This window comes from Triticum urartu, chromosome 5, assembly GCF_003073215.2.
Source record: "Triticum urartu cultivar G1812 chromosome 5, Tu2.1, whole genome shotgun sequence".
Classification (NCBI taxonomy): Eukaryota; Viridiplantae; Streptophyta; class Magnoliopsida; order Poales; family Poaceae; genus Triticum; species Triticum urartu.
Genome location: NC_053026.1, coordinates 251619025 through 251645715, shown reverse-complemented (window position 1 = coordinate 251645715; position 26691 = coordinate 251619025). Strand labels below are relative to the sequence as shown.

General features: G+C 46.4%; 1 protein-coding gene across 1 annotated transcript; it reads left to right on the top strand.

Moving 5' to 3' along the window:
* The first annotated feature begins 21396 nt into the window (after window positions 1–21396).
* LOC125555861 lies at window positions 21397–22202 on the top strand. Its single transcript, XM_048718679.1, has one exon. It carries the CDS (start codon window positions 21632–21634, stop codon window positions 21953–21955), a length of 324 nt encoding a protein of 107 aa, XP_048574636.1. The 5' UTR covers window positions 21397–21631; the 3' UTR covers window positions 21956–22202.
* The last annotated feature ends 4489 nt before the right edge of the window (window positions 22203–26691 follow it).

Below are 26691 nucleotides of genomic sequence, written 5' to 3'. Positions count from 1 at the left end.
GCTTGCAGGAGAGCAGGGGTCGACGGAGGTGAGCAGCGACGCAAGCGGTTGCGGCGGGTGGAGCTGGCAAGGCGCGGACGAGGTCGGGCGCGCGTGCGGTCAGCGCGGGAGACGGACAGCAGGGGCGCAGCTGTGGGCGCGTTCAGGGGCACAGGTGTGGTGCGCGTGCGCGTACGCGCGGTGGCCAGGCGCGACGAGCGGCATCGCGGAACGAAGAAGAGGACGGGGCGCGAGGCAACCATGGGCGCGGACTGGCCGTGGGGACGCGAGCGCAGTCGCGGCCTTGGTCGAAGCCGTGAGTGCGAGGGGAAGAGGAGGAGAGGTCGGGGCTCACGGCGGGATGTAGGGAACTGGCAGCGGCTCAGGGAGGAGTCAGGGAAGCGAGATCCGGCGACGGGGCGGCGACACGACGGCGATCCGGGGCGGTGGCCGATCCTGGCGAAGACGGTGAGGGGGCTTCGGCGGCGCGGTCCTCGTGCGGCGCCAGAGGTGGTCGGGGCACGATGCGGCGGGGCGCACCCGGCCGGCGGTGCCTGCGGCGGGGCGGTGTAGTTGGGGGCCGGCGAGTGCCTGGCAACGGCGAAGCTCCGGGGGGGGGGGCAGAGGGCACGGGGCGCTGAGGTGGTTGCCCCGATCCAGAAGGGGATCGGGGAGTGGGGAGTGAGCGAGGGGAGTGGGAGGGGTTAGGGTTTCGGTCGGGTGGACCGGGGTTAAGTGGTGGGGGTGTGGGCCGGCCTGGCCGGGACTTGGCCCAGTTGGGTCGGGGGCTGCTGGGCCGGAGCCCTTGGGGAGGGGGGGGTTCTTTCCTTTTTTTGTGTGTGTTAGTTCTGTTTTTGTTTTGATTCCTTTTCTTATTTTCTTTTCTGTTTTATTTCTAGTTTCTTTTAATTTTTAGTTTTACAAAAATCACCACTAGTACCTAATTTAGTATTTATAAACAAACTGTTGTCACATCAATTCTTAACCCACAATAAAATATTTTTAATATTTTTTTAAAAAAAATCCAAGAGGCAATTGTTCAATTGTTTTCACTACGGTTTTAATTAGTTTAGAGCCCTTAAACAATTTATCAAGGTTTGGTTTCTCCATCGCATTTACACATGATTTATCTGACACACCTTGAACATTTTGGTTTCATGGTTTGAAAACTTGTGTTGTTTGCCTATATTTTAAATTTGAATCTGAATCATTTTGAACTAGAGTGATTTTATCAACAGCAACCGAGGTGACGTGGCATCATTAGCAAAGGTTTACTGTAGCTTAATTATCCGGGCATCACATCGTCACTTTACCCTTAACTAGTCTCTGTTCATTCTGCAACTCCCGTTTCGAGTTACTACTCTTAGCAATTGAACCAGTATCAAATACTGAGGGGTTGCTACGAACACTAGTAAAATATACATCAATAATCTGTATATCAAATATACCTTTGTTCACTTTGCCATCCTTCTTATCCGCCAAATACCTGGGGCAGTTCCGCTTCCAGTGACCAGTCCCTTTGCAGTAGAAGCACTTAGTCTCAGGCTTAGGACCAGACTTGGGCTTCTTCACTTGAGCAGCAACTTGCTTGTCGTTCTTCTTGAAGTTCCCCTTCTTCCCTTTGCCCTTTTCATGAAACTAGTGGTCTTGTCTACCATCAACACTTGATATTTTTCTTGATTTCTACCTTCGTTGATTTCAGCATTACGAAGAGCTTGGGAATCGTTCCTGTTATCCCTTGCATATCATAGTTCATCACAAAGTTCTACTAACTTGGTGATGGTGACTAGAGAATTTTGTCAATCACTATCTTATCTGGAAGATTAACTCCCACTTGATTCAAGCGATTGTAATACCCAGACAATCTGAGCACATGCTCACTGCTTGAGCTATTCTCCTCCATCTTTTAGCTATAGAACTTGTTGGAGACTTCATATCTCTCAACTCGGGTATTTGCTTGAAATATTAACTTCAACTCCTGGAACATCTCATATGGTCCATGACAATCAAAACATCTTTGAAGTCTCGATTCTAAGCCGTTAAAGCATGGTGCACTAAACTATCAAGTAGTCATCACATTGAGCTAGCCAAACGTTCATAACATCTGCATCTGCTCCTGCAATAGGTTTGTCACCTAGCGGTGCATCAAGGACATACTTCTTCTGTGCAGCAATGAGGATAAACCTCAGATCACGGATCCAATCCGCATCATTGCTACTAACATCTTTCAACTTAGTTTTCTCTAGGAACATATCAAAAATAAAATAGGGGAGCTAAACGCGAGCTATTGATCTACAACATAGATATGCTAATACTATCAGGACTAAGTTCATGATAAATTAAAGTTCAATTAATCATATTACTTAAGAACTCCCACTTAGAAAGACATCCTTCTAATCTTCTAAGTGATCACGTGATCCAAATCAACTAAACCATAACCGATCATCACGTGAAATGGAGTAGCTTTCAATGGTGAACATCAATATGTTGATCATATCTACTATATGATTCACGCTCGACCCTTTGGACTCGGTGTTCCGAGGCCATATCTGCATATGCTAGGCTCGTCAAGTTTAACCTAAGTATTCTGCGTGTGCAAAAACTGGCTTGCACCCGTTGTAGATGGACGTAGAGCTTATCACACCCGATCATCACGTGGTGTCTGGGCACGACGAACTTTGGCAACGGTGCATACTCACGGAGAACAATTTTATCTTGAAATTTAGTGAGAGATCATCTTATAATGCTACCGTCAATCAAAGCAAGATAAGATGCATAAAAGATAAACATCACATGCAATCAATATAAGTGATATGATATGGCCATCATCATCTTGTGCTTGTGATCTCCATCTCCGAAGCACCGTCATGATCACCATCGTCACCGGCGTGACACCTTGATCACCATCGTAGCATCGTTGTCGTCTCGCCAATCTTATGCTTTCACGACTATCGCTACCGCTTAGTGATAAAGTAAAGCATTACAGCGCAATTGCATTGTATACAATAAAGCGACAACCATATGGCTCCTGCCAGTTGCCGATAACTCGGTTACACAATATGATCATCTCATACAATAAAATTTAGCATCATGTCTTGACCATATCACATCACAACATGCCCTGCAAAAACAAGTTAGATGTCCTCTACTTTGTTGTTGCAAGTTTTACGTGGCTGCTACGAGCTTAGCAAGAACCGTTCTTACCTACGCATCAAAACCACAACGATAGTTTGTCAAGTTGGTGCTATTTTAACCTTCGCAAGGACCGGGCGTAGCCACGCTCGGTTCAACTAAAGTTGGAGAAACTGACACCCGCCAGCCACTTGTGTGCAAAGCATGTCGGTAGAACCAGTCTCGCGTAAGCGTACGCGTAATGTCGGTCCGGGCCGCTTCATCCAATAATACCGCCGAACCAAAGTGTGACATGCTGGTAAGCAGTATGACTTATATCGCCCACAACTCAATTGTGTTCTACTCGTGCATATGACATCTACGCATAAAACCTAGGCTCTGATGCCACTATTGGGGAACGTAGTAATTTCAAAAAAATTCCTATGCACACGCAAGATCATGGTGATGCATAGCAACAAGAGAGGAGAGTGTTGTCTACGTACCCTCGTAGACCGAAAGCATAAGCGTTAGCACAACGCGGTTGATGTAGTTGTACGTCTTCACGGCCCGACCGATCAAGCACCGAAACTACGGCACCTCCGAGTTCTAGCACACGTTCAGTTCGATGACGATCCCCGGACTCCGATCCAGCAGAATGTCGGGGAAGAGTTCCGTCAGCACGACGGCGTGGTGACGATCTTGATGTTCTACCGTCGCAGGGCTTCGCCTAAGCACCGCTACAATATTATCGAGGATTATGGTGGAAGGGGGCACCGCACCGTCTAAGAGATTAATGATCAATTGTTGTCTCTTTGGGGTGCCCCTGCCCCCGTATATAAAGGAGTGGAGGAGGGGGAGGGACGTCCCTCTCTATGGCGCGCCTTAGGGGAGTCCTACTCCCACCGAGAGTAGGATTCCCCCTTTCCTAGTAGAACTAGGAGCCCTTCCAAGTAGTAGGAGTAGGAGGGAAGGAAAGGGAAGGGAAAAGGAGAGGGAAGGAAGGGGGCGCCCCCCCTCCCTAGTCCAATTCAGACTAGCCCATGGGGAGGGGTGTGTCCACCCTTTGAGGCCTTTCTCTCCTTTCCCGTATGGCCCAATAAGGCCCAATACGTATTCCCGTAATTCTCCGGTACTCCAAAAAATACCTGAATCACTCGGAACCTTTCCGATGTCCGAATATAGTCGTCCAATATATCGTTTTTTACGTCTCGACCATTTCGAGACTCCTCGTCATGTCCCCGATCTCATCCGGGACTCCGAACTCCTTCGGTACATCAAAACTCATAAACTCATAATATAACTGTCATCGAAACCTTAAGCATGCGGACCCTACGGGTTCGAGAACAATGTAGACATGACCGAGACACGTCTCCAGTCAATAACCAATAGCGGAACCTGGATGCTCATATTGGCTCCCACATATTCTATGAAGATCTTTATTGGTCAAACCGCATAACAACATACGTTGTTCCCTTTGTCATCGGTATGTTACTTACCCGAGATTCGATCGTCGGTATCTCAATACCTAGTTCAATCTCGTTACCGGCAAGTCTCTTTACTCGTTCCATAATACATCATCCCGCAACTAACTTATTAGTTGCAATGCTTGTAAGGCTTAAGTGATGTGCATTACCGAGAGGGCCCAGAGATACCTCTCCGACAATCGGAGTGACAAATCCTAATCTCGAAATACGCCAACCCAACAAGTACCTTCGGAGACACCTTTAGAGCACCTTTATAATCACCCAGTTACGTTGTGACGTTTGGTAGCACACAAAGTGTTGCTCCGGTAAACGGGAGTTGCATAATCTCATAGTCATAGGAACATGTATAAGTCATGAAGAAAGCAATAGCAACACACTAAACGATCAAGTGCTATGCTAACGGAATGGGTCAAGTCAATCACATCATTCTCCTAATGATGTGATCCCGTTAATCAAATGACAACTCATGTCTATGGTTAGGAAACATAACCATCTTTGATCAACGAGCTAGTCAAGTAGAGGCATACTAGTGACACTCTGTTTGTCTATGTATTCACACATGTATTATGTTTCCGGTTAATACAATTCTAGCATGAATAATAAACATTTATCATGATATAAGGAAATAAATAATAACTTTATTATTGCCTCTAGGGCATATTTCCTTCACACCCAACTATAGATGCTCTGATATATGCATTGGCTTCGATTTTAATTATATTTGGGCGATATTTATATTTCGTGTTGGGCTGTTGTCGAATATGTTATTTGTCGCGATAGGGAAGTGGAGTTGTTTCGTCCGTGGTTGGGGATTCGTTACAAGTCTCGGCATCGGTGTTTTCAATTGTTTGTTGTTCGAGCCTTTTAGGAGCTCCTATTCCACGCTCAAACGATGAAATTGTTGTTATAAGGCTCACATGGACCAAGTTCGGCTCGCCGCTCCGTTTGCTCACTTAATTTTTTCCCACTACTCTAGCACTAACTCGGAAAAAATCAACTACGTTTATTTATTTCGAAATGTTCATTAAACTAAAAATGTTCACTATTCTTTAAAAATTGTTGCCAATTTATAGAACCCATATTTTTTTTAAAATAACACAATTTAAAAAATATTTGTGGATCTCAAACAATGTTGGTGAATTTGTAAAATGTTCATAGACTTGAAAAATGTCCCTAAATGGTTAAATATATTCATGAATTTATAAAATGTTCATCTATTTCCAAAAGTCTTCAAGACGATGGAATTGGCAAAGCTCTCTAAAGAATCTCCTTCGTATAGTGCAGTCATCTGGAATAGGGGTTGGGGGCGGTTGTACTGTAGGTCGTCTTCGTTTGTGAAGCCTCGTGTGACGACCCACTTTATATGAAACTAATGATACCTGCGCGTTGTTACAGGAATCAGTTGCAATATATTTTAATTCAATTTGATTGTGTGGTATATAATATTTAGATTAATAACACATGAAATCAAATGTAAAATACATATGACTTGTCATATTTGATTATGTATAGTTGTAAAAATACTTATTGAATATAAGTAGAATTATAGAATGATTTTTTCTATTCATGGTTGCATGAGGTGGTAGGTCTTTTTCCATACATGATAGCATGTTAAGGCGGCCTTATCCGATCCATAATTATATGATGATGTGACATTCTTGCACGTTGAGATAAATACGATAATAAGAATGAAATCCTTAGATATATAGGATTAATCTTGTCTTTAAGTACTTCCCTAATATGCCCATATTTCCTCATGAATATATCCATATCTGCAACAAACCATTAACTAAGACAAGAAGATTTGCACATCTTTGTCGATATTATGAGTAATAGGCAAGTTGAAGCGATCTACCATGATTGTTGTGGCATGTACCCCACACACCCTTTTCTTAAAAAAAATCATAAAAATCCGACGATGAAGTATTTTTACCATGATTAGAATTTGCCATGCTTGCTAAAGACAATTGTCATTCTCGTGACAACATAATTTGGCGTAAAAATGTGTAATTTGCTAAAGAAAATTGTCTCGCCACAACATAATTTTTCATAAAAGAAAGTTTGATTTGGCATGCTCACAAAATTGTAGAGTAGTTCGGTTTATATTGGAGGTCCTTTTTTCGACAAAAAATGTAGTTTTGTAGGATATTTTTTCTTACCACGTGTAAGCGCTCCTAGTGCCCACCCAAAACACAGTGTAATGGTGGGGCACAAAAAGAATCGAGAAAATATCATAACCACAAGGGAAACGATTGGGCGCGGTGCGCCGACCGAACTTTGGGCCGGACGCGTCCACGCGTGCTTCGCCCCAGCCACCCACCAGGCGACACGTAGACACGGGGCCACCAACGCTATCGTCTCTGCTTTCTTCAACCTCGCGCGGATCTCGCCCCACAACGCACACATCTCTCGCCTCCCCCGTTGCAGCACGTGAGCAGCTCGCCGTCAGCCATGGATGTAGCTTGAAAAATCGAAGTCCCCGTCGGCCATGGTTGCAGCCCCGCTCGTGCTCCCACCTCTCCCTTCTTCCTTCTCCCTCACTTCCTTTCGCCTCCTCCTCTTTTCCCCTTTTTTTGCTGCAACCGGCGGCAGGCCAAACATCATGGACGGGACTGAGGTGCCCCGTGCTACGACCATGGCGACCGGGGGGAGCTGCAACCGCAACATCTGGGAGAGTTGTGAACAATGTATCCCCATGCTACAACCGTGGACGCAAAAAGCTACATTCAGTAGATAAAAAAGCTTCAACCAAAAAACGGAACAGAGGAAAAGTTACAACCATTTTGACAAAAGCTTCAACCCGCAAATGAAAAAGCTTCAACCGAAGATTAAGAAATCTTTAGCCGGGGGGGGGGGATTTTTTTGCAACCAAAATGTTGGACAGAGAAAAAGTTGCAACCCTTACAAAAAAAGCTTCAATCCTAGGTGAAAAAAGCTTCAATTGGCATGGCGGAAGTTTTAATGTGCGAAAAAAGTTTCAATCGGCATAGAAAAAGCATCAATCGATGATAGAAAAAGCTTCCACCCGACTCGTCAATGGTGGCAAGCGGCGACGTTGAGAGCTGCATGGCGACACGACAATGCAGCGACGACGGTGGCTGCTAGGTGCTGCAACGACAAAGGGGGTTCGGCGTGCTTCAAGGCGGCGGCGTTTTTTGCTACAAGGGGTAGCGAATTCCTACCGGGAACGCGGGGAGTAGGGGTGTGACGCCCCCGGTTTGACCGTACACTAATCATACACGCAAACATGTACGATCAAGATCAGGGACTCACGGGAAGATATCACAACACAACTCTATAAATAAAATAAGTCATACAAGCATCATATTACAAGCCAGGGGCCTCAAGGACTCGAATACAAGAGCTCGATCATAGACGACTCAGCAGAAGCAACAATATATGAGTACAGATATAAGTAAACAAGTTTGCCTTAAGAAGACTAGCACAAACTGTGATACAGATCGAAAAGGCGCAAGCCTCCTGCCTGGGATCCTCCTAAACTACTCCCGGTCGTCGTCAGCGGGCTGCACGTAGTAGTAGGCACCTCCAGTGTAGTAGGAGTCATCGTCGACAGTGGCGTCTGGCTCCTGGACTCCATCGTCTGGTCGCAGCAATCGGGGATAGGAAGGGAGAAAAGGGGGGAACAAAGCAACCGTGAGTACTCATCCAAAGTACTCGCAACCAAGGAGCTAACTACATATGTATGGATTGGTATCAAATGAAAAAGGGGTATCATATGTGGACTGAACTGCAGAATGCCGGAATAAGAGGGGGATAGCTAGTCCTTTCGAAGACTACGCTTCTGGTAACCTCCATCTTGCAGCAGGAGAAGAGAGTAGATGGTAAGTTCACCAAGTAACATCGCATAGCATAATCCTAACCGATGATCCTCCCCTCGTCGCCCTATGAGAGAGCGATCACCGGTTGTATCTGGCTCTTGGAAGGGTGTGTTTTATTAAGTATCTGGTTCTAGTTGTCATAAGGTCAAGGTACAACTCCAAGTCGTCCTGTTACCGAAGATCACGACTAGTCGAATAGATTAACTTCCCTGCATGGGTGCATGACATTTCCCAACACGCTCGATCCCCTTTGTCCGGACACACTTTCCTGGGTCATGCCCGGCCTCGGAAGATCAACACGTCGCAGCCCTACCTAGGCACAACAGAGAGGTCAGCACGCCGGTCTCAATCCTATGGCGCAGGGGTCTGGGCCCATCGCCCATTGCACACCTGCACGTTGCGTACGCGGCCGATGAGCAGACCTAGCCTCCCTTATACAAGAGCAGTCGTTCCAGTCCAACCCAGCGTGCGCCGCTCAGTCGCTGACATCACGAAGGCTTCGGCTGATACCACGATGTTGAGTGCCCATAACTGTTCCAGCATAGTTGGTTAGTGCGTATAGGCCAGTAGCTAGACTCAGATCAAATACCAAGATCTCGTTAAGCGTGTTATTTTGAAGTAACCGGGGACGCCGACCAGGGCCAGGCCCACCTCTCTCCTAGGTGATCTCAACCTGCCCTGCCGCTCCGCCTCAAAGTAACACTCGGGGGCCGTCGGGAACTCAGGCCAACTACCTGGATGGAGCCACCTGCCCCTTCAGCCCCCACATCAGCATCACTTACGGGTACTCAATGAGCCGACCCGACTTTAGTCACCACTTGTATAGTATGTATATATGTATGTATTTACCCGTGATCAACACCCGACGTGATCACGACCTGATAGTATAGCATGGCAGACTGACAAGAATGTAGGGCCACTGATGATAATCTAGCATCCTATACTAAGCATTTAGGATTGCAGGTAAGGTATCAACAGTTGTAGCAATAATGACAGGCTATGCATCATAATAGGATTAGCGGAAAGCAGTAACATGCTACACTACTCTAATGCAAGCAGTAGAGAGAAGAGTAGGCGATATCTGGTGATCAGGGGGGGTCTTGCCTGGTTGCTCTGGCAAGAGAGAGGGGTCATTAACACCGTAGTCATACTGGGTAGCAGCGGCGTCGGTTTCGTAGTCTATTGGAGAGAAGAGGGGGAAGAAACAATAAATATTAAGCAAACAGATGCATAGTGATGCATGACATGAAAAGTATCAGTGCTAGGGGTGCCCTAATGCGGCATGAGGTGGTACCGGTGAAGGGGGGAAACATCCGGGGAAATATCTCCGGTGTTTCGCGTTTTCGGACAGATGAACCAGAGGGGAAAGTTGCGTGTTCGCTATGCTAGGGATGCGTGGCGGATGAACGGGTTGCGTATCCGGGTCGTCTCGTCATTCTGAGCAACTTTCATGTACAAAGTTTTTCCATCCGAGCTACGATTTATTTTATATTGATTTTAAAAAGATTTAGCAATATCCTGGAATCAATATTAATTCGAAATTAAAAAGTTAAAATGATATGTGCACCCAGATCTGATAGAGGCAAAGGTGTCCTGATGTTTCGATGAGATGGTGGCTATCGTTTTCTGTGGGAGTCGACCTTGACGATCCGACTACGAACGTGCGAGACGTCGCGCCTTAGCAATCGCTAAACCAACTTCCGAGGGGTTATTGACCACGCCGGAGCACGATCAACCTGACCACGAGGGCCTGTTTCCTGTGAGCAAACGAAGAACAAGCAAGAAGCTGAGATTGCAATCTGGATATTGCGAATATAAGATGAAAGCTTTATTGATCAAGGTGGGGTTCTGTGACGTCTTGGTCTGGTCGTTGGACACAAACGAAGTACGCGAAGTTGCAGCTATGGCGAACTTTTAATCTAAACAAAACCCAAGTCTAAACGACGCCCTAAGGGCTGTATATATGGAGGAAGAGAGGGGAATTTCGTGGCCCTTGAGGGTGGGGTCCGAAACCAACCCTAACTCTTGTTTGCCCACACATACGGACTCTAAAAATAGCCTATACTTAAGTATTTCGAAATTACATGGGCCTGGCCCATTAATAAGGTGACGCAGCACCTAGAATAGCCTATGGACGAATATTATGAAGTGGCATCTTGTATATTTCGTCCAAGGCTTCATGCACTCCTTATGGCGGCTTCAAAGTCCTGAAATCATCACTTGTAACTCCGTTCTTGATCCCCTTGCGCATGCCATCAACTCCATTCGTGTTCTTGCTCCAATGTTCATCCTTCTCCAAGCTAGGACCTTCATTTGTAAGCAAAACAAATGTATCCAATTTAGGCAGCATCATAATCTCATGAACATTAGAATCATTACCAAGAAACGAAAGTACCTGGTAATTTAATTGGCGTGCGCGAGCTCTAGTAATTGGTCCAGTATATGTAACAGTAGGGGCTGTGGGTGTAACAATGGTATTGATGTCCTCATCATCCTCCCCTTCTTGAAATGAAGTCGTCCTCGACGGAAGCTCATCTTCCTCACCCAAATAAGGCTTCAAATCTGCAATATTAAAAGTGGGACTAACCCCAAAATCTGCAGGTAGCTCAAGTTTATATGCATTATCATTTATTTTCTCTAAAACCTTAAAAGGACCATCAGCACGTGGCATTAGCTTTGATTTGCGCAGATTAGGAAATCTATCTTTACGCAAATGTAACCAAACAAGATCTCCAGGTGCAAACACAACATGTTTTCTACCCTTATCTCCAGCAAGTTTATATTTAGCATTCATACGCTCAATGTTTTCCTTAGTTAACTCATGCATTTTTAAAATCAATTCAGAACGTTCTTTAGCATCAAAATTAACCTTCTCCGAAGATGGAAGAGGCAACAAATCAATAGGTGCACGAGGTAGGAAACCATACACAATTTCAAAAGGGCACATCTTAGTAGTAGAATGCAATGAACGATTATAAGCAAATTCAATATGAGGCAAGCATTCTTCCCACATTTTCTTGTTATTCTTCAAAACAGCCCTAAGCATAGTAGACAATGTTCTATTGACTACTTCAGTTTGTCCATCAGTTTGGGGGTGACAAGTAGTACTAAAAAGCAGCTTAGTCCCCAACTTAGCCCATAAACATCTCCAAAAGTGGCTAAGAAATTTAGTATCACGATCTGAAACAATAGTATTTGGCACACCATGTAAGCGAATAATTTCACGAAAGAACAAATCAGCAACATTAACAGCATCATCGCTTTTATGACATGGTATAAAGTGTGCCATTTTCGAGAACCTATCCACGACAACAAATATGCTATCCCTCCCCTTCTTTGTTCGAGGTAAACCTAAAACAAAGTCCATAGATATATCCTCCCAAGGAACACTAGGTACAGGCAAAGGCATATATAAACCATGAGGATTGAGTCGTGACTTAGCTCTTTGACATGTAGTGCAGCGAGCAACAAAACGCTCAACATCCCGTCTCATCTTTGGCCAAAAGAAATGTGTAGCAAGTATATCCTCCGTCTTCTTGACGCCAAAGTGTCCCATTAATCCTCCTCCATGCGCCTCCTGCAACAACAAAAGACGAACGGAGCTAGCTGGAATGCATAGCTTGTTAGCACGAAACACAAATCCATCGTTAGGAACGAACTTGTTCCAAGTTCTCCCTTCCTTACAATTCTGCAATACATCTTTAAATTCAGCATCATGAACATATTGATCTTTGATGGTCTCCAAACCAAATATTTTAAAGTCAAGTTGTGAAAGCATAGTATAACGACGAGACAAGGCATCAGCAATAACATTTTCTTTACCCTTCTTGTGTTTAATCACATAAGGGAAAGTCTCAATGAATTCAACCCATTTAGCATGTCGATGGTTCAGTTTTGCTTGACTTTTAATGTGTTTCAAAGATTCATGATCAGAATGTATAACAAATTCCTTGGGCCATAAATAATGTTGCCATGTTTCTAAGGTCCGAACAAGAGCATATAATTCTTTATCATAAGTAGAATAGTTCAGACTAGGCCCACTCAACTTTTTAGAAAAGTATGCAACAGGTTTTCCATCTTGTAATAACAGTCCTCCTAATCCAATTCCACTAGCATCACATTCAAGCTCAAAAGTCTTATTGAAATTAGGAAGTTGGAGTAAAGGAGCATGTGTTAACTTATCTTTCAATACCGTGAAGGCTTCTTCCTGTGCGGTACCCCAAACAAAAGGTACATCCTTCTTTGTAAGCTCGTTGAGAGGTGCAGCAATGGTGCTGAAATCTCTCACAAAACGCCTATAGAAACCAGCGAGGCCAAGGAAACTCCTCACTTGTGTGACCGTTTTGGGCTGCGGCCAACTCTCAATAGCTTCAATCTTGGCTTTATCTTCAATTCCCTGTGGAGTAACAACATAGCCAAGAAAAGATACTCGGTCGGTGCAAAAGGTGCACTTTCCAAGGTTACCAAACAAACGTGCATCACGTAGAGCAATAAAAACAGCACGTAAATGTTCCAAATGGTCCTCCAAAGATTTGCTATAAATCAATATGTCATCAAAGTAAACTACCACAAATCGTCCAATGAAGGCACGTAAAACTTTGTTCATTAACCTCATGAAAGTACTAGGTGCATTAGTTAACCCAAAAGGCATGACTAACCACTCATATAATCCAAACTTAGTTTTAAATGCTGTTTTCCATTCATCTCCCAATTTCATATGAATTTGATGGTAACCACTACGCAAATCAACTTTGGAGAATATTGTAGAGCCACTCAATTCATCAAGCATATCATCTAGCCTAGGAATAGGATGACGATAACGAATAGTAATATTATTAATGCCTCTACAATCAACGCACATACGCGACGTACCATCCTTTTTCGGCACTAAAATGATAGGAACAGCACAAGGACTAAGGGATTCGCGTATATAACCTTTGTCGAGCAGTTCTTGTACTTGACGCATAATCTCCTTCGTCTCCTCTGGATTGGTACGGTATGGTGCACGGTTGGGTAATGATGCACCGGGAATTAAGTCAATTTGATGCTCAATCCCGCGAATAGGTGGTAATCCCGGTGGCACGTCTTGTGGAAAGACGTCGGCGAACTCCTGCAAAATGTTAGTGACAGCAGGAGGCAAAGAGGAAGGCACGTCCTCGAATGAAAATAATGCCTCTTTGCACACAAAAGCATAGCAAACAGATTTGCTAAAATCTAGATCATCAATATCAGATTTGGTGGCAAGTAAACATGCACTTTTCAATTTAATTTCAGAAGCAACACTAGATTGTTTATTATTATTAGGCTGCATTTGTTGCTCAAATTCTTTTGCCACAATCTGATTTTCACTCTTAGTTTTCTCCTGTTTTGCTTTATTAGCTCTATTAATATCATCTTTCAAAATGGAATCAGGAGTCATAGGAAGCAAAGTAATATTTTTATCCTTATGAACAAGAGTATACTGATTGTTTCTACCATGGTGAATAGAATTTTTTATCAAATTGCCATGGTCTACCAAGTAATAAGGAACATGCTTGCATAGGTACCACATCACAATCAACATAATCAGCATATGTAGAGATACTAAAATGCACACGAACAGTACGTGTTACCTTAACCTTGCCGCTGTTGTTGAACCATTGGATGTAGTAAGGATGCGGATGTGGTCTTGTGGTGAGAGATAGCTTCTCCACCATCTCGATGCTAGCCAAGTTGTTGCAACTCCCTCCATCTATGATCACGCGAACAGAACGTTCCTTCACAACTCCCTTTGTATGGAACAAATTATGCCTCTGATTTTGCTCAGCTTGTGTAACCTGCACACTCAAAACACGTTGAGCAACTAAACATTCATACCTGTCAGCATCTTCAGGAGCCATGTATTGCGTCTCATGATCAGAATCGTCTCCACCGTGTTCGTCATGTGTAATAAGAGCCAAAGTCTCCTCATCATAGTCACTAGCGGACTCATACCCACCATCCTCAGTAACAATCATCACACGCTTAGATGGGCATTCTCTCGCATAATGACCTCCACCCTTGCAACGTCGACAAATAATATCATGTGTTTGCCCTGTTGATGCCATGGATGAAGAAGAGCTCTTTGCAGGCCCAGAAGGTGTGCTCTTGGCAGATAGTGGTGATTGTGCCTGCTTTATTGTATCACGGTTGGAGGTGGCAGCCGACGGAGGCGCCGGTGAAGCAGAACGTGTGGAAGTAGATGATGCACGTGGTGTCCATGAAGAAGGTCGACCTGCAGAAAAGTTAGTCCGCGCCAATGCCTGTCGGTCCTGCACTTCACGTTCAGCTTTACAAGCAAGATGGAATAAACGAGTGATATTAGTATACTCCTTATATTCTAGAATTGTCTGAATCTCTCTATTTAATCCACCCATAAAACGTGCAAGCATAGCTTCATTCTCCTCAACAATACCACATCTAATCATGCCAGTTTGTAATTCCTGATAATATTCTTCTATAGAATTTTTTCCCTGTCTTAAGCGCTGCAATTTTTGAAGTAATTCACGTTGATAATATGGTGGAACCCAACAAGTACGCATAGCAGTTTTCAAAGTAGCCCAAGTAGCAGGAATGGGATATAATCTACAATTCTCAGACCACCAAACACATGCAAAACTAGTGAATGCACAAACAGCAGCAGGAACACGTCTCTCCTCGGGAATTGTAAACATGTAAATCGTTGTTCAGTTTCTAACTCCCAAGTAAGATATATATCAGGAACATATCTACCCTCAAATGGTGGAATATTCAATTTTAGTTTAGGGAGATGGTCATGATCTCGTACCTGAGGGTGAGCCCTACCATTGCCATTATTTGCATGTGGACGACCTGATGGTTGCTGTGCTGGTGGTGGCACGTAGTTCTGATTTTGATCAACCTCATCCTCATAATCGCCAGCAAAATCATCCTCCTCCGCATCAGCAGCAGGAGCCACAGAAGTAGCAACAGCAGCACCAACAGTTTGGCCAGGTGCAAGAGGGAGACGGCTCGCTCGGCGGAGGGCTGTTTCACGATGTGTAGGTAGTCGTCGTTGTTGTTGTTGTAGAGGTGCATTAGGTGCAGCCGGTGGTGGTGGTGGAAGACGCGCGAGCAATTCATTAAACCTGTTATCGAGCTTTGTTTCAAACGTCTTCTCCATGTCATCTATCTTCTCCATGGCCTCTTTAGCACATCTTGCACCTGTCCACTCATCATTTGCTGAAATTTATCATGCAACTCCTTATTCGTCATGTTCTCCCAGTCAGTCTCATCATCTTGTGAGGCTGCCATGGTTAGCAACAATAGAAAACACACAAGAATATGATCCTACAGAATACTAACAAGAGGTGGTGGTGGCGGGTGTCACAAATCCGTCAAGCAAATCTCAAATTCTTACCAGTTCTTACCCAGCAGCAGGCGGGTGATCGGCAACCGTTGTAGTCAAAACTCTCAAAAGCTTGGATAGAGCGATTGCCAGGGAGAGTCAAACGCACGACGTAAGATGTATGTGGAGCTGGGAAGGCTTATAGTGTAGCAAAAAGGGTCAGCAATAATCAATTCAGAGATGCAAAGTTGAATAAACGCTCAACGACGGTACTGTGCTGGTCCTAGGCTAGACCGTGCTAGAGACGCGAGCCTAGAACACTAACAAAATCACGGCGCTGCACGTAAATAAGGGAAAAGCACACTCTGGAACTTTTTTTTTTCGCTTTTTTTTTGCGCTCCTCTTTTTTTTTTGCTCCTCTTTTTTTTTGCGAAAAATTACTATAATGGCGAGTGTCTCAAAACTCTTCCCTCGTCAAACTGATAGGATGGGCACGAAAAAAAATTTCACTTTTTTTTTCGGAAATCAGGGCAGCGACGACGAAAAAGTGCGACAAAAAATCACTATGATGGCACGTGGCTCAAAAGACTCAGAAAAGCCTAAAAATAGGATAGGGAAAAAAAATTTTTGCCCGTGAAAATTTTGGCCTCAGACTCTTTTTTTTCTTTTTTTTCCGAGACCTACGCAGGCAAGGAAACACGAATCGGAATTTAGATTGATCTCAAGAACAAACCTAATATGAGAAGAACTCGGATTGGTGGTGGATATATGGTTGTGGTATATGGCAGCGGTGGTGGTATATGGTAGCGGTGGTGGTATGTGGTATATGGATAAGGATTCAGAGCGGTGGCGGATAAGCAAAAGTGGTAGATGGGCGATGATGATGGTGCGGCGGCGGCGTGACAACTTATGACCAGAACTCGAAACTCTAAAAGACTAGACTCTAAGACCAGCAATCTTGACACGACGATGCACCGCAAATTCAACAAAGCAAAATACTGAAAAGACTATGCAAAGGCTCAGATTGGTTCGGATATGATGAACTAACCCTAATTTTTTTTTTGTGGCTTTTTCGTGGACTGTAGGTATGTGGCTTTTTCGTGGACTGTAGGTATGAAGAACAGACTCGATCTAATCTACGAAAAACTGTAAAATCTCACCGAGCAACCTGGAAATCTGATACCACTTGATAGAGGCAAAGGTGTCCCGATGTTTCGATGAGATGGTGGCTATCGTTTTCTGTGGGAGTCGACCTTGACGATCCGACTACGAACGTGCGAGACGTCGCGCCTTAGCAATCGCTAAACCAACTTCCGAGGGGTTATTGACCACGCCGGAGCACGATCAACCTGACCACGAGGGCCTGTTTCCTGCGAGCAAACGAAGAACAAGCAAGAAGCTGAGATTGCAATCTGGATATTGCGAATATAAGATGAAAGCTTTATTGATCAAGGTGGGGTTCTGTGACGTCTTGGTCTGGTCGTTGGACACAAACGAAGTACGCGAAGTTGCAGCTATGGCGAACTTTTAATCTAAACAAAACCCAAGTCTAAACGACGCCCTAAGGGCTGTATATATGGAGGAAGAGAGGGGAATTTCGTGGCCCTTGAGGGTGGGGTCCGAAACCAACCCTAACTCTTGTTTGCCCACACATACGGACTCTAAAAATAGCCTATACTTAAGTATTTCGAAATTACATGGGCCTGGCCCATTAATAAGGTGACGCAGCACCTAGAATAGCCTATGGACGAATATTATGAAGTGGCATCTTGTATATTTCGTCCAAGGCTTCATGCACTCCTTATGGCGGCTTCAAAGTCCTGAAATCATCACTTGTAACTCCGTTCTTGATCCCCTTGCGCATGCCATCAACTCCATTCGTGTTCTTGCTCCAATGTTCATCCTTCTCCAAGCTAGGACCTTCATTTGTAAGCAAAACAAATGTATCCAATTTAGGCAGCATCATAATCTCATGAACATTAGAATCATTACCAAGAAACGAAAGTACCTGGTAATTTAATTGGCGTGCGCGAGCTCTAGTAATTGGTCCAGTATATGTAACAGTAGGGGCTGTGGGTGTAACAATGGTATTGATGTCCTCATCAAGATCTGTGTACACAAAGGTGTACCAGAGGGTGACATATGGGTCCAGGGGGGTCCCAGTTGACCAGTCAAAGTTTGACTGGTCAACAGGGGGTGGGGCCCTCCTATCATACTCACATTTAGTTAATTACGATTTAGTTAGGCTAACTAAGTAATTAGTTTAATTAAACCATTTTAATTAAGTTAATTAATTAATTACATTTTTATATCTTTTTAAGAAGAGTTTTTTACATTTACATTTTTTAAGAGAAGAGGCCCGTGGGGCCCGTTTTCATAGGGTCAGCGGCCTAGCGGGGTGGGTTATCGGTTGCATGGGTGCGGGTGCCTGTGCTTGAGGCCACCAGGAAGCGGGGAACAGGGTGATGCCCCGGGCGGCAGTGGCAGCAAGTGTCAGGGCGCAGCCGGGAACGGGCCCGGGTCGCCGGAGCCAGGGCGATGGCCTGGACGAGGCCGGAGTGAGCGGGCGGCGCGTGAGGAGCGGCACGGGGCTTCTACAGCCCAAGCGGGGGGGGGGTGGCCAGCGGGGAGGAGCAACAGTAGTGGCACGCCACAAGGGCGGGGACAGCGGCCACGGTGTGCAGTGGCCGCGGCAGCAGAGGCTAAGCTACGACAGCGCGGGCCTCGGCGGCCAAAACGGAGGAGGGGGCTGTGGGCGCGTGGAGCGGTGCAGCAGTGGGCGCGGCCACCATGCAGACCGCGGGCGGAGATGGCTCGGGCTCGTGGCCACACAGGAGCGGCACGCGCGGGGGTTGTGGCCCAGCGGGTACGACGACCGGGAGAGGAACACTGGCGGGCAAGGGGGCTCACCCTCCGTTTGCAGAGGAGGGGGCGGCGAGGCGCAATGGCATTCGGTGAGGGAGAGGCGAGGCGGCGTGTCCGTCGAGGGCGGCACCGCGCGACAGCGAGGTCGGGCGGTGAGGCGATGGCGGCGACGCCGGGCGGTGGCGTTGTCGGGGCGCCGTGACGAGGCGCCCAGATCGGGAGGGGAGGAGGCGAGGAGGACGGCGGTGGGGCTGCGCCGACGGAGGGGCGCGAGGCGGTGCGGTCGCTGGTGCTCGCTACCTCGATCTGAATCGAGGGAAGGGGGAGAGGGAGCGAGAGATGCGGAGGATCGAGGGAAGTGGGGGGTAGCGGTTAGGGTTTCGGGGGGGGGATAGGGGCCATATAGGCCAGGGAGGTGCGGGGTGGGCCATCCTTGTTGGGCCTGAGGCCAGCTGGCCGGGTCCCAGCAGGGGGGGTCTCCCCTTTTTTTTACTTTCCTTTTATCTTTTGTTTTTTCTGTTTTCTTTTATTTCTTGATCTAATTTTGTTTTATACATCACAAAGTGAATTCCTAAATTAGTGTCTCATCAACACCCACTACCACAAAAAGTTTTACCCCCCAAAAAATAGATTAGTATTTTGTAAAACATCAAAGACATTTATTTAATTGTTTCAACTATTGTTTTAACAACTTTAGAGCATTTAAGCATTCTACAAAAGTGTGGTTTCTCCACCATAACTACCTATGCATTATTTGGCATAACCCAAACATTTAAGTTTTAATATTTGAAAGCTTTTGATGTTTCCTCGATTTTGAATTTGAATTTGTATAGTTTTGAACTAACGCGAGATTATCAACAGTAACCGAGGTGACGTGGCATCATCAGCAGAGGTTCACTATAGTTTAATTATCCGGGCATCACAGGGGGTGTTGCGTCGGCGACCGGCGGCGATGGGGACGAAGAGCGCATCCAACAGCGTGGGACTGCAAGAGGGGAAGAGGTCCAGGTGAGAGGGGGAGGGGTGACCAGCGGCAGGGGCGGCCGGGGTGAGCGCGCGTGGAAGAAGAAGAGAGAAGTCAACACGAAGGGGAGAAGGCAGATTAGACGACTCTGATTGACTGCATCGGGCAGCTGGGGCGCAATCGGCCGAAACTGTTCGGCCGGTGCACCGGCGCCTAGCATTGCCCTAACCACAACCCAAACGTGTCACGCCCATTCTGATCCGGGAAACGTTTGCGTTCGGCGCGCCGGCCGAACACTCGGCCGGTCGAACGCCACATCATCTATCCACCAGTGCACACGCGTGCAGGTGAGTGGGACCACCCACCGTTGGTCAGAAACCTTATCCCCTCCGGTTTCTTTTCTCGTTCTCCCCTTTCTCTTCCAGAACACGACCGGCCGACCCCCTCCCCTTTGCTCCAGATCGGCGAGTGGCCATGGCCGCCGCCTACCCCCGCTAAGGAAAATCGCTGGGGAGGGCCACCACGCGCCATGTCGTTTCACCCACGTGTGAGGCGACCGCGGCGGGGTGCTCCGCGCTCGCACAGATCGCCTGAGGAAGGAGGAGACGATGTAGGAGGGGAGTTACAGGCGTTGCTGTGCGCCGACGATGCTGCGACGGGGGAAGGGTACCCACGCCGGTGATGGCGTACCTCCCGTGCGCAACCGGCGAGCGGTGGAGCTGGACCCAGCTACGATGGAGTTGCAAGCAGCTGGGGCAAAGCTACAACCGGCAAGCGGGGGAGCTGGAACCGGCAAGCGGCGGGGCTGGAACCAGCAAATGGCGGAGCTGGAACTGGCCGGGGAGGGAGTTGCAACTGGCAAGGCAAAAGTTGCAACCTGCAAATGGCGCAGCTGGAAATAATGCTTTTTTGCTGGAATGTATGGCGTGCTATCGATGTCAGATGTCCTTTTTTGCTGGATGTAGTGTTTTTTTTTGTGTTGGAAGCATCAATTTGTTTTGCTGGAACCAGCTTCCTCAAAGCTGCGAGGATCGACCAACAGACTTTTTTTTGTTGGAAGCAGTGTTTCTTTTTGCTGGAAGCGGCAGTCTGGATTGCTACTGCCGATGCAGCTCGACGTGCGACGAAGCTTCATATTTGTGACGGAGACGAGAGAAAAGCTACGGCTGTGAAAAAGCTTCATCCGACGGGAGGAAAAGCTTCAAGTGGCATGAGGAAAAAGCTTTAATGGTGGAAAAAGCTTCAATGGCTGTGGAACCGGCTTTTCTCCCTCAGTTGCAACGGGGGCTCAGCGAGCAATAACGCTGATTTAATTTTCTGGAACCTAGTGTTTTTTGGTTGGAACCAAATTTCTTCATGAGATGCGGCGGCGAGGCACTTCTTTGAATTTTTGCTGCATTTGTCTCTTTTGCTGGAACCATTAACTAATTTTGCTACAATGAGCTTTTGATTTTGCTGAAACCGCCTGAAGCGGAACTGAGACCGGATTTTTTTAGCAATTGATTTTATTGCAACAATCCAATCGGCGAGCGGGCCCGGCGAGTAGCGACGTGAGCCGGTGAGCGACCGGCGAGCCGGCCAGCGGCGGCCACAGAGCTTCAAGCGAGAGGCCATGGAAGGACAAAGAGGAAGCATGAGGCATAGGGGAACTGTTGTGTGGAAGGAGACACGCGCGTGGGGGGCGGGATGGGATCGTGTGGTCTGGGACGCGCGCATCGTGTCGCTATGGGCCGACCGGCAGAAATTTCAGCCGATGCGCCGGCGCCTAACAGTCGCCTTCCGATCCTGTCCAAGAAGTAAGAGAAAGGCGATCGATGACTCCTAATAGCAGCATAAAAAGGTGGGAGAAGGTCACACCACTGAGTCGGACACGCCAACGCCTTCGGTCGAAGCAAAGCAACATCCGTCCGTAATAAAAGCGGAAGCTTTGCTCTCATCTTCTCCTCCGATCCAAATTCCAAACAAGCAAAAAGGCGGAGCAAGACCAAAGCGGCCAGTCTCTTGCAAGCCTCGCCGCCGTCGCCGCCGGCTGATCAGCTCCGGTGCGTGCGTGCGTGCGAGCGGGATGGGCAGCGGGAGGCCGGCTGCGTGGCGGACGTGCGCGGCGGCGGCGGTGGCTGCGTGCGCCGTGCCGGTGGCCTTGTCACTGGTGCTGCTCTGGCTGCCCCTGCTTTGCTGCGCCGTGGCCGTGGTCCGGTTCCGGCGGGCGAGGAGGAGGATGATGCAGATGTGCGGCGGCAGCACAAGAGGCGGCGGGCGATTTGGGGCGGTTGACGCCGGCGATCGGCTGGGGCTGCTGCAGAAGTACCTCGAGGACCAGCTGGAGCTCGTCGGCGCGGAGGCAGGGGGGCTCCTCCGCGACCTCAGACAAGAGAAGTGCAGCGGTTGACGGTCGCGTTTCCTTGTTCTTTTTGGAGGTCTGTAGGATGGCTAATGTTTGGAAGAGGCCGAGACGATTTTGGTCGTGTTTTGTGCTTTGTGAAATGAAACATCGAGAAATTAGAGACTACTACTTCCTTTTTGCGAAATTAGAGGAATTAGAGACTACTGCTAGCATTTCTTGTCACCGTGATTAACAAGATGGGAAAGAAAGAGATCGGCTACTAAACTTATGTTCTTTCTTTTGCTGAAATTTGGGTATGCTGTGTTCACTTTCTAATCTGACTTGCTTTGTTAATACCCGCTCGCTCGTTGTGTCTTGCATCAAACGACTAGCCGCATCGCTTCTCTCCAAGTTGAAGCTACACGGAGACATTTCTTTTGTAACAGCTGATCCAGACGCGTTAAAGTGAATTATCTTGAAATTTCCCTTTAAAACAATTTTTTTTCCTGAAACAGCTCACGAGGACGAGCTTAAACATACGCTTCTTGGCACATTGCTTGAAGCAAGAGCAAGCAAATCGCAGGCAGCATCTATCCCATCCTGTAATTCCGGATAACGCAAGCCTTGCGTGGTTTGCGCGCTGGGTTTAGATTCTACCGGCGCCAGGTTTCATCATCTCCCCGACGACGCGCCACGCGTCTCGTGAGGGAGAAGTGCCCTGCCGACATGACTGGAATCAGCTCGCCTTGCGGGCCTTCACCGCACAAGCACAAACCACCCACTCGGATAGAACCAGGGCACGTGAATGAACATTCCGATGGATGCGCTCGGGCTGGACAAATCTTCTGTCCAGAATAATCCTACACTAATATCAGGGTCGTATTTGACCAACTTTGGTATAATCTAACGAATCTAAAATATCACAAAGATGCGCGTACATTTTCGGTTGCTCCGTTAACCTTGAACCCTTCATTTATCTCTACATCATGTCAAAGTCATACTATTATATCACAAAGACGACAAATCAGGATTCAACTAAGCTGTTTTTTCTTGTTTCTAAAACAGGCGCGAAATATGTCCATCTGATTTTGCAAGCACCAATTGCTCTCTCTCTCTCTCTCAATTTAGTGTCTAGTTGATTACAGATTTGAATTCAATCCAAGGACGAGGAAGGAAGAACAGAGAAACAACGCACACCAGCCACTCCTATCCTATCTAGCCGGCCGAAGCCGTTCCGTCCGCCCACCCGTTACAAGTGTCATCTGCTTACTTATACACTTGTCTACTAGACCCATGCCGGCCCAAATGACCGAGCAGGCCGCTTCTGGACCCTCCTGGGCCTGGCCTTGATGTTGCTTGCCGGTTCGCCCTGTAGCGGATCATGACTTGTCGTTGCCGTAGCAGCAGAGTCGCTGACAATCCCTCCTGGAACCGAAGAGGCTTGCCCCCAAGCCGGTGCCCGAGGAAAGTTTTGCTTCAGTGTCTCCTGGTCCTCCCAGGTAGCCATGGATTCAGGCGAATGGCTCCACTTGATCAAAACCTGAGTGATCGACTTGTTTCCCCGTTGGACCAAGCGGCGGTCAAGGATTCTTGCCGGAACCTGCAACAGTGCATTAGGAGAGGGCAGCATAGGGAGTACCTCTCGACCAGCGTTGATGTGCTTTTTGAGCAAGGAAACATGGAAGACCGGATGAACACGATAATTTTCAGGCAAAGCCAGTTTGTAAGCCACCGTGCCAACCTTCTCTGTAATTGGAAAGGGACCGAAGTACTTGAACGCCAACTTATGATTTGCCTGCGGAGCGATAGAAGATTGAATGTAGGGTTGCATTTTGAGAAAAACAGAGTCTCCCACCTCAAACGACCGTTTAGTACGATGTTTGTCAGCTTGCATTTTCATGTGTTGTTGGGCTCGCAGAGACTGTTGTTTAACTGATTCCATGATCACATGACGATCCTCTAACCACTGGTGAACATCAGAACTGGCAACCGTATCCGTAGGGGAAATACCAAAGTAGCGAGGTGCATGACCATATACCACTTCAAATGGAGAATGCCCTGTGGATGAGTGCCAATTGGAATTGTACCACAGCTCGCAAAGTGGGAGCCACTGCGACCAACGATGAGGATGAGCACTGATAAAACAGCGAAGATATCCCTCAACCTGCTGATTGACTCGTTCTGTTTTCCCGTCTGTTTGTGGATGCTGGCCTGAACTCATTCGGATTTTGATGCCTGTTCTGTTGCAGAATTCCTTCCAAAAAGAGCTAGTGAAAATTGGGTCACGGTCCGATACCAAGGACACTGGCAATCCATGAAGGCGATACACACGATCCAAGAAGGCCTCTGCTACTGTGCTTGTAGTGTACGGGTGTTTCAGAGCAATAAAATGACCATACTTGGACAATTTGTCGATGACCACCAGGATACAGTTGAATTGTCTAGATGGAGGTAACCCTTCAATGAAATCAATCGTCATCATTTCCCATGGTTTGGAGGGTATTGGCAGTGGCTGCAATAATCCAGGATATGGTACTCGCTCAGGTTTAGCCAGCTGGCAAATTTCACACTGTTGTAGAACAGATTTGATCATGTTTTTCATATTCTTCCAGCAAAAAAGTTGCGAAATTCTTCTGAATGTTACTGGAAAACCAGAGTGGCCCCCAGCTGAGCTAGCATGCAAGTTGACAATGATCTTGTGCTGCAACTATTCGTCTGCACCAATCCAGATTCTCTTCTTATATCTCAACAGTCCATCACATAATGTAAACTCCAGATCAACATTAGGATCAATAGTCAATTTCTACATAATTGCCTGAGCGGCCATGTCATCTGAATAGCTCTGTATGATCTCTTGTATCCAAGCAGGCTGAACCAAAGATATCATGTAACAGTCTGCTGTTGGGTGAGGTCTACGAGAAAGAGCATCTACAGCTCGAGTATCAGCTCCCTTCCTGTATATTATCTTATAGTTCAAGCCCACCAATTTCGTAAGAGCTTTTTGTTGCCAAGCTGTATGCAGTCGTTGCTCTGTCAGGCTGACCAATGCTCTCTGATCAGTGATTATCTGGAACTCCTTGAATTGCAAATAAGAACGCCACTGTTCTATAGCTAGCAAGATGGCCAAGAACTCCTTTTCATACACTGAGAGAGTCTGATTGCGTGGGCCCAATGCCTTGCGGAAAAAAGCAAGAGGATGCCCCTCTTGCATTAAAACTGTTCCAATACCACAATCACTGGCATCTGTCTCAATGGTGAACACCTTTTGGAAATCAGGCAAGGCCAAGACTGGGGCAGTTACTAATGCATCCTTAAGAGTTTGGAAGGCTGTTTCCTCTATGCTAGTCCACATAAATATGTTTCCCTTACGCAGAAGATTGGTTAGGGGTTTTGCAATCACACCAAAATGGCGAATAAATTTCCTGTAGTATCCTGCCAAGCCCAGGAAACTTCTAACTTCCTTAACAGGAACAGGTGCTGGCCACTGTTATATAGTACCGATCTTTTCTGGGTCTGTTGACACACCATCTTTGCTAATGATGTGGCCTAGATAAAGTAATTTTTGAGATGCAAACTCACACTTGGAAATTTTGACATACCACTGATCTCTCCTTAATACTTGTAGTACTCTTTTGACATGTTGAAGATGTTGTTTCAGAGTTTTACTGAATATAAGAATATCATCAAAGAATACCAACACAAAAAATCTCAACATTTCTGGTTCATGAGATAATGTAACATCCATGGCTCCCTAAAACGTGTTAGGTGCACCAGTAAGACCATAGCCCACCACTCTGAACTCAAAGTGACCATGATGTGTTTTAAATGCAGTCTTATATTCTTCACCAGGAGCTAGTCTGATTTGATGATATCCAGCCCTAAGATCAAGTTTTGTGAACCATTGAGCTCCATGCAGTTCATCTAGCAACTCATCAATTACTGGCATAGGAAAATTTCCCTTAATAGTGATTGCATTCAGACGTCTGTAATCCACCACCAATCTCCAAGTGTGATCCTTCTTTTTGACGAATAGAATAGGAGAAGAGAAGGGGCTGTTACTTCTTCTAATTACTCTAGAGTCAAGCATTTCCCGAATTTGTTTCTCAACTTCATCCTTTAATTCGGGGGCCAATCTATATGGTTTAAGAGAAAAAGGCCTAGCACCGGGTATGAGAGGAATGGAATGATCGCATGCTCTTTCTGGTGGAAGTCCAACAGGAATTGAGAAAACATCTTTATATTCCTCAACCAACACCTGAATTTCTGGTAACACCTTAGCTGCATTTTCCTCAGTGACTACTGACAGTTCAATTATAGTATAAGAAAATTCCACTCGTGCTATTCCTTGTAAGGTTACTGTTTTTCCATTGACAGCAAACATCATCCACTTTTGTTCCCAGTCAACTTTCATTGGGCTGAATCTGGATAACCAGTCCATTCCCAAAATTCCATCATAACAACTAAGAGGTAAAACTCTGAGATCATGTTTAAACAGATTTCCTTGCACTGACCACTGACACTGGGGAATGTAACTGCAGCAATTCATTATTCCTCCATTTGCAACTCTGACCTTGATTGTTGTACAATTCTTCGGGCCTGGTAATTTTGCAGCAGTGGCAGTATCTATAAATGAGTGTGTACTACCAGAGTCCACCAAAAAAGTTTTCTGCTGTCCATTGATGTCGACCATCAGTTGGAATGCCTTGCTTTTGGATGATTTTCCTTCTGCAGCTTCTGATAAGTCCATAAGATTAACTTCCTCATCATCAGTTTCTGAACCATTACTGCTAGTGCATTAGAAG